Source organism: Chaetura pelagica, unplaced genomic scaffold (assembly GCF_000747805.2).
Source record: "Chaetura pelagica isolate M959 unplaced genomic scaffold, ChaPel_1.0 scaffold1075, whole genome shotgun sequence".
Classification (NCBI taxonomy): Eukaryota; Metazoa; Chordata; class Aves; order Apodiformes; family Apodidae; genus Chaetura; species Chaetura pelagica.
Genome location: NW_009953240.1, coordinates 7679 through 17566, shown reverse-complemented (window position 1 = coordinate 17566; position 9888 = coordinate 7679). Strand labels below are relative to the sequence as shown.

The window sequence follows — 9888 nt, the reverse complement described above, 5'->3', positions numbered from 1 at the left end:
CCACCAGTTTCCAACTCAAAACATCTCAAAGAAACAGTTGAAATGGTGGAAAAACTCAAACCAGGAGGATTTTTCATCCCCCCCCCCACCTTGGGATCTTGACCTGCTCCCTCAGAGCAGATCAACTGAACTGATCAGTCCAAGTGAATAATTCAGCCCAAATCAATAATTAATAATTAATAATAATTATTATTAATAATAATAAAGCCTTCTCCTTGAAAAACCAGTGGCTTTTCAAACCATGTGACAACCTCCTGAACTGGAACAGGGTTTGTTCAACAGGAGCTGAAAACACCAATTTTAAACCACTGCCAAGAGGGAGGAGGGGGAGAAACACCCCAAATTGTCAGGGTGTTTTTAGGGGCTCCAGCACCTGCAGGGATGAGGAACAGCCTGTGCTGAAAGGAGCTTTGGGGGCCTCATTTATTTCAAACCCTCTTTTTGCAGTGGGATTTGTCCAACTCTGGGTTCCTCCTCGTGGAGGTGAACCCCAAGAGCAGCCTTGAAAGCAACACCAGAAACCAACCCCAGCAACAGTGGGAAGGAAGAAATAAAACCCAAACCCAACAGAATCAAGGGGAGAAAAATCCCTGAAGGGAGGTGGTTTGAGGGGGGGGGGTCTGAATCCCAAATGGAGCTTTTCTTCCTTCCCCTCCCCTCCCCTTGTTGGTGTTTTTCCTGGTTATAGGAAGAAGAGCTTGTCACAGAGTTGGCTGCTGGGCTCGTGGTGCAGGATTTGTCCTGCCAGGTTTTGCCAGCTTGTGGGCATATTTGCAGGGAGCAGGGACTCTGACAGTGCCTGGCCAGTTCCAGTAGAGGTGACAGAGCTTGAAAGTCAACCTGGGGACAAGGAGAAGGGACAGGGATGAGTGATCCCTGCTTTCCTGCCTCCTTCCCAAGGCCGGATCCTGGCAGCTGGTTGGGCTGTTTTTACCTCCCCATGGCAGGAGTTCAAGGTCAGGCTCTGTGGTGAGTGGCTAATTGCATTAATTAAGTGAACCCTCAGCAGCTCCTCTTGTCCCACCACCACTGGGTGACCCCAGTTTTCCCTCCTCACCTTTGCAATCACCTCTTGTCCAAGGAGGAGACACCACAGACCCCAAACCTCTCCCAATACCACACCCAACCCGCTACCACCCCCCAACAATTCCAGGGGCCTCTTTTCCCATCAAAACCCCCCAAAATCGGTTGTTGGAACCCCTGCAGGCTGTTGGGAAGGGCTGTGGGAAGGTGTTCCTTACCTCTGGAGGTGTTCCCAGCTCAGGTTGGCTGTGTTGAGCAGGCAGATGTAGCGGGTGGGGACACTGCAGCCCTGCCGGGTGTGATGGGCCAGCAGGAAGAAATCCTGCCTGGGGGGGGGCAGGAAAAGGAAAAAGGGGGGGCTTGGGTAGGACAGGGGTGACCAACCTACCCCAGGGGTAACCAACCTACCCCAGCTGACCTAACCTACCCCAAGAGTAACCAACCTACACCACCAGGTTTGACCTGCACCAGGTGGTTCTGCCCTCCCCTCCCCACCCCCCCGAGTTTTACCCACAACATGTTGCACCCCAGGTTCTCCTGCACCCCAGGTTTTGGGTACATCAGGGGTGTTTCTGCACCCCAGCTTTTATGTATGTCAAGCTTTTGCCACCCCAGGTGGGTTTTTTCCACCCCAGGTTTTATGCATCCCAGCTCTTTTGTACAAAAGTTCTTCTGCACCTCAGGAAATTTTCTGCACCCCAGGTTTCACCTACAGCAGGTTCTCTGCACCCCAGCTTTCATCTACACCATTTTTTTTCTACCCCAGGTTTTAGATGCACCAGGTTCTTTGGCACCCCAGGTGTTTTTTTCTACCCCAAGTATTTTGTACAAGTCCTTTTGCACCCCAGGATTTTTTTGGCATCCCAGTTTTTTTCCACCCCAGGTTCTCTGCACCCCAGGTTTCATCTACACCAGGTTTTTCTGCACCCCAAGTTTCATCTACACCAGGGTTTTGGCACCCCAGCTTTTATCTACACCAGCTTGTCCCACCCCAGGTTCTCTGCACCCCAAATTTTATTTACATCAGGTTCTCTGCACCCCAGCTTTCATCTACACCAGGTTATCCCACCCCAGGTTCTCTGCACCCCAGGTTTCACCTACCCCAGGCTTCTTGCACCCCAGCTTTTAGGTACACCAGACTTTTTGCACCCCAGGTTTCATGTACAACAGATTTTTTTGCCCCCCAGCTTTTAGATAGACCAGTTTCTTTCCACCCCAGGTTCTCTGCACCCCAAGTTTCTGCCACTCACCAGTCGGTGCTGGTGACCGTGTGGTCGACGACAGTTCCAGGGGGAGGGGATGTGAACTGCTCAGGGCTGAGGGTGTAGAAGTTGGTGCTGATCTGTTTCTGCACCACCATCACCACCAGGCTGGGCTGGTAGTTCTCAAAGGTGTCGAAGCACTTTTGCATCTGGGGGATCTCATACTTGAGCACAGTGTCCAGCTGCCCGTCCGACACGCCGTCCCGGTACACCACGATCTTCCTGGGCAAGTAGTGGTTGACCTGGGGGAGGAGGAGGAGTTGGGAGATATCCTTGGGTTTGGTCCTCACAGACTGGGTGGCAGGGGAGAGGAGGCAAAGGATGGCCAAGCAGGTCTGTAGGGTTGGTTATTCAGGCTGGGAATTCAACTCATCGCCCCCCTGCCTCTCAGCCTTTCTGAGGGCAGAATCATGGAATGGTTTGGGTGGGAAGGGACCTGAAAGCTCATCCAGATCCAACCCCCTGCATGGGCAGGGACACCTCCCAGCAGCCCAGGCTGCTCCAAGCCCCATCCAACCTGCCCTTCAACACCCCCAGGGATGGGGCAGCCACAGCTTCCCTGGGCAACCTGGGCCAGGCTCTCACCACCCTCACACCAAAGAATTCCCTCCTCAGCTCCAACCTCCATCTCCCTCTCCCACTTTTCATCCCTCCCCCGCATCCCATCCCTCCCTGCCCTTGTCCCAAGCCCCTCCCCAGCTTTCCTGGAGCCCCTTCAGGCACTGGAAGCCGCTCTAAGGTCTCCCTGGAGCCTTCTCTTCTCCAGGCTGAACACCCCAACTCTCCCAGCCTGTCCCCACAGCGGAGCTGCCCCAGCCCTCCCATCATCTCCATGGCCTCCTCTGGGCTTTCTTCAGGAGCACCATGTCCTTCTGATGTTCACCCCACCACCCTCCAGATCTGCAGAAAGCCCCAACCTATCCCCAGCCCCAGGAAACACCTTTCAAAGCAGGTTCCAGAGGGGGTGGCAGAGCAGACAGAAGCAGCATTGAACACGAATCCTGCCCACGGGCAAGTATTTGCTGACCATCAAACTCCCAGTTTCCCAGCACCCACAGAGGGATGGGATAATCCCAAAGGTGGTTTATGATCCCAACCTGTCACACATCACTTTTCTGCTACTTTTCCCACCCTGGGGACCTGGGAGGAGAGGACAAGGCTCAGCAGTTCACTGCTGATACCAGCAGAAGTGTCACTTGGTGCTTCCTCCACTGTAAAACTCACCCCTGAGGCAGGTTCACACATTCCTAAGATAAGGAAGAGCCTCCCCGGGTGCTGCATCCAGTCCAAAGGCTGCCAGGGCTGTTTGCTCCCACAGGATGACAGGTTTGGGGAGGGGTCTCCCTTGTTTTAAGGAGAGATTAAACCCCAGGGGGGTGGTTTGGGGTTAGCTGGGGGTTGTGGCTCACCTGGTGGAAGTGCTGGAGAGCATCGATCAGGCAGAGCCTCAGGCTGTCAGCAATTTCCTGGTGGGGCAGCTGGAAAACCACCCTGGAATACCACTTGGTGAGGACACTGGGGACAGAGAGGGGACAAACATCAGGGCAGTCTCCTCACCAGCCCAAATCCAACCCCAGCTCAGTGCTTGCCCAGGAATTCCCAGCTTGCCAAGGGCCACCAGAGGCCAGTGATTCCCAGTTGTCCAGGTTTGAGCCAGAACCAATTTTCTTTTAGTAGTTTGACACATTTGGAGAGTTGGGGTGTTCAGCCTGGAGAAGAGAAGGCTCCAGGAAGACCTTAGAGCAGCTTCCAGTGCCTGAAGGGGCTCCAGGAAAGCTGGAGAGGGACTTGGGACAAGGGCAGGGAGGGAGAGAACAAGGGGGGATGGATGAAAACTGGGAGAGGGAGATGGAGGTTGGAGATGAGGAGGGAATTCTTTGGTGTGAGGGTGGTGAGAGCCTGGCCCAGGTTGGGCAGGGAAGCTGTGGCTGCCCCATCCCTGGGGGTGTTGAAGGGCAGGTTGGATGGGGCTTGGAGCAGCCTGGGCTGGTGGGAGGTGTCCCTGCCCATGCAGGGGGCTGGATCTGGATGAGCTCTCAGGTCCCTTCCCACCCAAACCATCCCATGATTCTACAAATTTTACTTTTCAGTTCAAACTCTTCCAAGCAAACCTTAGATGGGAAAGGCAGCAGCTTCACACCTCTCCAGGGAAAGGGGGATCCCCAGACACACACCCAGGGTAGAGAAAAGTCTTCCCCCCTCCACGCTGGGCCACCACCTACTGGTTCATGCTGGCCACGAAGCCGATGACAGAGCGTACCCCTCTGCTGGGCCCGTGGTAGACATCCATGCCAATGACCATCAGCTGTTTCTGGGGGGGTTGAAAAGAGGTAGGTGGGAGTTAGGGAGAAGTCAGACACCTCCAGGATGCCCTGCCTGCACCCTAAGGGTTGTTCCAGGCACAAAATGGAGATGCCAACCCAAACCCCGCAGCTGGTTCAACCCCCAGTCCCCACAGGGAAGCCTCTGAGCACACCAGTTGATGCCCCAGAACGTGCAAACTCATCACATGTGTGCTGAGGGGTTGGTTTTTTTCTTTCCTCCTGCCTTACCAGTGGGATGTCAACCCCCCAGAGCTCTCCACCCATCTTGCAGTTCATCTGCAGCAGGACTTTCTGAGCCACGCTCCTCAGCCTGCCCGGCTGGCAGGACAGGGTCTGTGCATTGATCACCTGCAGGGAGGGGGGGAGGAAAAACCAAAACCAGGGAGCAGTGAGGCTGGAAGTGACTGGGAATTCCCTGTGCCAGTGGTCACCTCCTCCCCCAGCCCACCTGGGAGGGCACTGGGGCCTGCACACAGCACAGCTTCTTGATGGCCCCGTACATGTCCTCCCGGCTGGTGGCGACGATGCAGAGGAGCAGCTGGACCTTGTCCTGTGGGGGAGGAGAGTCAGGGGGGCAGTGGGATCAGGAGGGGATCCAGCAGTGGGAGCAGGACTGGATCCAGCAGTGGATCCAGCACTGCATGCAAGAGCATCTGAGAAGACCCAGGGGCTGCCCAGCCCACCCCAGCAGATACATCACCCTCACGCTGTCATAGAATCATGGAATAGTTTGGGTAGGAAGGGAGCTGAAAGCTCATCCAGCTCCAACCCCCTGCATGGGCAGGGACACCTCCCAGCAGCCCAGGCTGCTCCAAGCCCCATCCAACCTGCCCTTCAACACCCCCAGGGATGGGGCAGCCACAGCTTCCCTGGGCAACCTGGGCCAGGCTCTCACCACCCTCACACCAAAGAATTCCCTCCTCATCTCCAACCTCCAGCTCCCTCTCCCACTTTTCATCCATCCCCCTCATCCCATCCCTCCCTGCCCTTGTCCCAAGTCCCTCCCCAGCTTTCCTGGAGCCCCTTCAGGCACTGGAAGCTGCTCTAAGATGTCCCCCCCCCTCACCTCACTGTTCAGAACACCTCGGATGGTCTTGGCGTAGGTCTCGATCCGGTCATCCCTCAGCTCCACAAAGGCAGGTCGGCTGATCTGCATTCCCATGGGGCCACAGACACTCTCCAGGGCAGACACCAAGTCCCTGGCCAGGTCCTGCAGGCGTTTTGGATAGACCAGCAACCAGTAATTCATGTGAACCTAGGAAAGAAAACAAGGGGTTGGGAACGGAATCAGGAGGCTCCCAGGAATTTGGGAGAGAGGAAGAGGAGCCCATCAAGGGTCAAGAACATCAGTCTGGGAGGCTCCAACCATTCCAAGAGGAGGTTGGGAAGCAGAAGGCAAAGCCACGTCCCTCCAACCTCCTTAGGAAAAACAGGCTGGAGCACAGATCCAATATAAACAGAGAAAGGTTTTAGCTGGAAGCAGCTCAGGCAGAAATGGGGCAGCCAGGATGGCAGGAAACCCATCCCAGTTCCCAAACAAGGGGAATGTTGTTCCCTGGCCTCACCACTGAGATGGAGGCTTCTCGTGTCACCTCCTTGCTCCAGTTCAGGTCCTCAGCAGGCATGAAGGAGCTGTGCCTCATGTTGATCCTCTCCCCGGGCAGGATTCGACCCTGGGTCTGGACAGAGGACAAAGCCACAGCAGCTCTGGTGCTGCTGCCAGAGGGGAAACAACTGGGAGATCACCCCAAAAAAGGCCTCACCCTGTGGATATCGGGGTGCAGGCAGAGCCCCCAGCGCAGCAGCTCCTGAGAGGCCTCTGGTTTGTCCTTGATCCTGTGCAGGAGGTTGATGAGACGTGTGTAGTGCTGCCGAGGGCTCTGCAGCATCCCCCTCATCACATCCTGCACAGGGAAGAAGGGGGGAGTTGGGGAACCCTCCCACCCCCCCCACACACACGCCCCCCCCCAAGGAGGGATTTAGGGCTCAGCTCTCCAGCCTGAGAGCTGGATTGAGGTGAGCAGGGAGCATCAGGTGCCAAGGTGCTCTGACCTTCACCATGCGATTGTCCTTCTTGGCATCAGGGAGCCCAGTCATGAAGGTGAGTTCTGGCACCAGCAGCACGATCTCCAGGGGCTGCTGCAGGGAGGGGACAGGGAATGTCAGCACCTTGGGGGGGCTGCAGCCCCCGTGCAAGGCAGGACAAGGGTCTGGAGGAGATGAGGAAATACCCCAGGTCTCTGATTTCCCCTCCCCAGGTCTCGGTTCCAGGCTCACCCTCTTGCCCAGTATCTGTTTCTCCTTGGGTCTGTGGATGAGCAGAGGCTGGTCCAGCTCCCTGATGGTGATCCCGTAGGTTTTGCTGGGAAAAACAGCAGGGAGGTGGCACCAGGTGAGACATTCCTGCGCCTGCTCACCCATCTCAGGGGAGAGCTGGGTGGCAAACCCTTCCCCATGGACACATCTCATCCCAAGGGATGCTCCATAGAATGATGGAATGGGTTGGGTGGGAAGGGACCTGAAGGATCATCCAGATCCACCCCCTCTGCATGGGCAGGACCCCCTCCCACCAGCCCAGGCTGCTCCAAGCCCCATCCAACCTGCCCTTCAACACTTCCAGGGATGGGGCAGCCACAGCTCCCCTGGGCAACCTGGGCCAGGCTCTCACCACCCTCACACCAAAGAATTCCTTCCTCATCTCCAACCTCCATCTCCCTCTCCCAGTTTTCATCCATCCCCCTCATCCCATCCCTCCCTGCCCTTGTCTCCAGTCCCTCCCCAGCTTTCCTGGAGCCCCTTCAGGCACTGGAAGCTGCTCTAAGGTCTCCCTGGAGCCTTCTCTTCTCCAGGCTCAACCCCCCAACTCTCCCAGCCTGTCCCCAGAGCAGAGCTCCTCCAGCCCTGGGATCATCTCCACGACCTTCCCTCTAGTCCAGCACTACCTGTAGTAGTCCACAAAGGTGACCTGCTGGCCACTGGCCAGGGTGAAGCTGTCCCTGGGGCTCTTGTCCCAGTCGATGTCATCGATGCGGTAGGTGCGGTTGTTGTAGCGGGTAATGACCACGCTGCCCACCAGCTGCTTGGTGCACTCATCCTGGAAGCTGCTGAGGTTCTGCTTGTAGAGGGAATGCCTGGGGCAGGGAGAGGGGGAACAGCAGAGCCTCACCAGGATGCTCCATCCCCCGGAGAAACTACGTGTCCCCCAAAGAAGCCCCATCCAACCTGCCCTTCAACACCCCCAGGGAGGGGGCAGCCACAGCTTCCCTGCCCAACCTGGGCCAGGCTCTCACCACCCTCACACCAAAGAATTCCCTCCTCATCTCCAACCTCCATCTCCCTCTCCCAGTTTCAATCCATTCTCCCTCATCCCATCCCTCCATGCCCTTGTCCCAAGTCCCTCCCCAGCTTTCCTGGGGCAGGGAGCAGAGCCAAACATCCTCTCAGTGGGGAGAAAATCAGGGCTGGGAGAATCAGAATTATCAAACCCCAAAGTGGTTTGGGTGGGAAGGGACCTTAAAAACCATCCAGCTCCAACCCCCTGCATGGGCAGGGACACCTCCCACCAGCCCAGGCTGCTCCAAGCCCCATCCAACCTGCCCTTCAACACCCCCAGGGATGGGGCAGCCACAGCTTCCCTGGGAATCCTGTTCCAGGGTCTCCCACCCCTCACACTCCAAAATTCCCTCCCCATATCCCACCTCAATCTCCCCATCTCCACCAGCCTGCACTGCCCCCCACCCAGAGCCAACCTTGGGCAGGCAGCTGCTGGAGAAACCACCCTCCTCTCCTAAATCCCCAAGGAACTTCTCCAGGTTCCTTCCCCCCTTTCTCTTACATGACGTTCAGGACAGAATCACTCCTGACCACTTTGTGGATGGGGTCAATGGAGAGGAAGAGTCCACCATCCTTCTTCCTGATGCAGACAGAGTATCCTGGCCAAACCTGCAGCCTGTGCTCAGGGAAAAGGGGATAGAAATGGGAATTCCAAGTGGAGCCACCAGCACAGCTCTGCCAGAGGGGCTGGGCAACCACCCTGTGCTCAAAACACACAGGGATTTACTTCCCAGCTGGCTGCCAGTTTCCAGCTCAATAATCCCTGGATTACACTACAAAAAACCAGGAGCTGTGAGGTCAGGCTAAGAGGAGTTGGCAAAGATTCCTGAATTTCCAGCCAGGGAGACAGGGACTCCCAGAGGAGGAGGGAACAGCACCCAGCACCCACCTGTACTGCTGCAACACAGTGGCCTGGGCAGGCTCGAAAAAATTCCTCCCAATTAGTTCCAGATCCAAGAGTTTCATCACCCTGGGAGGGAATAATAAAGCAGGGTTGGCTCTGGGATCAAGGGGAGGAGGAGGAGGGTCTCCTGGGAGTTTGGGGAGGGTCTCATCCATCCCTCACCTCCTGAAAACCGTGTTGTAGAAGGGGATGCAGAGAGGGGAGCTGGGCTCCAGGACCTTGGTGAGCTGGATGGTGATGGTGATGTCCTCCTTGGTGCTCAGCCTCTGAGCCTTCAGGCTGAGGGGCTGTGGGGAGAAGAGGGATGTTGTCCCACCTGGAGACCCTCATGTTTCCCCCCCCAGATCATCCAGAACCAGCTCATCCCCCCCACACACAGGGAAGGAGGGGAGGGGAATTGCTCCTCACCTGGGAGAGCTGGATGGGCAGGTAGAGGATGGAGCCATCAAAAGCTGTCACATCCCCTGTCACCCCATGGTGCTGCTTCAGCATGGCAAAACGGGTGCTCCTGCTCTCCACCTCGGGGCTGCCAGGGCAGGGGGGGGCATCACCGACAAGCCAACCCTTTAACCCTCCCTTCACCACCCCCTGAGACCCCCCCAGGAGGTGGGGAAACCCCCCCCCCAGCTCATTTGCTCCGGCTGCCTCCTGGTCGCTCCCTCTAGTGGTTACCGGGATGGAGGGAGGGAAAACCCCACCCGGGGGGGCACCCCAACCCTTCCGAGGGGCTTGAGAGCCCAGCCCTGCCCCCCCGTGCCCACCACAATACCTGAAGGTAACGTGGTACTGGTAAACAGCTTCGTTCTGGCACTGGATTTTCACCGAGTTCAACCCCAGGTCTAAAGTGGATCCTTTGGCCACTGGTTTCACCCTTGGAGCCCTGGGAGAAACAGGGCAGGGTGGGCAACGGGGGGGGGCCCAGACCCCCAAAATAGGGGGGCTAGAGGTTGTTAATGGTTCACTTACGGTGTGCTAGGAGCCGGGGGGATCCCCGGGGAGGGCGGTGGGGAGGCGGGGGGCTCTGGCAGGCACAGGGGGGGGG

The 9888-nt window shown here is 57.0% G+C and overlaps 1 protein-coding gene across 1 annotated transcript in view; it reads right to left on the bottom strand.

Annotated features, from left to right (window-relative positions):
- Positions 1-682: 682 nt before the first annotated feature.
- Positions 683-9888, bottom strand: part of PIWIL2 (piwi-like RNA-mediated gene silencing 2) — a 12361-nt gene continuing 3155 nt past the window's right edge. Inside the window, 19 exon segments of the mRNA XM_009997864.1 lie at positions 683-751; positions 753-840; positions 1242-1349; positions 2274-2527; positions 3695-3800; positions 4508-4596; positions 4838-4957; positions 5058-5159; positions 5676-5864; positions 6175-6288; positions 6373-6513; positions 6662-6745; positions 6887-6971; positions 7552-7740; positions 8445-8558; positions 8832-8912; positions 9009-9133; positions 9255-9372; positions 9616-9726. Coding sequence (XP_009996166.1) covers positions 683-751; positions 753-840; positions 1242-1349; positions 2274-2527; positions 3695-3800; positions 4508-4596; positions 4838-4957; positions 5058-5159; positions 5676-5864; positions 6175-6288; positions 6373-6513; positions 6662-6745; positions 6887-6971; positions 7552-7740; positions 8445-8558; positions 8832-8912; positions 9009-9133; positions 9255-9372; positions 9616-9726 — 2287 coding nt within the window.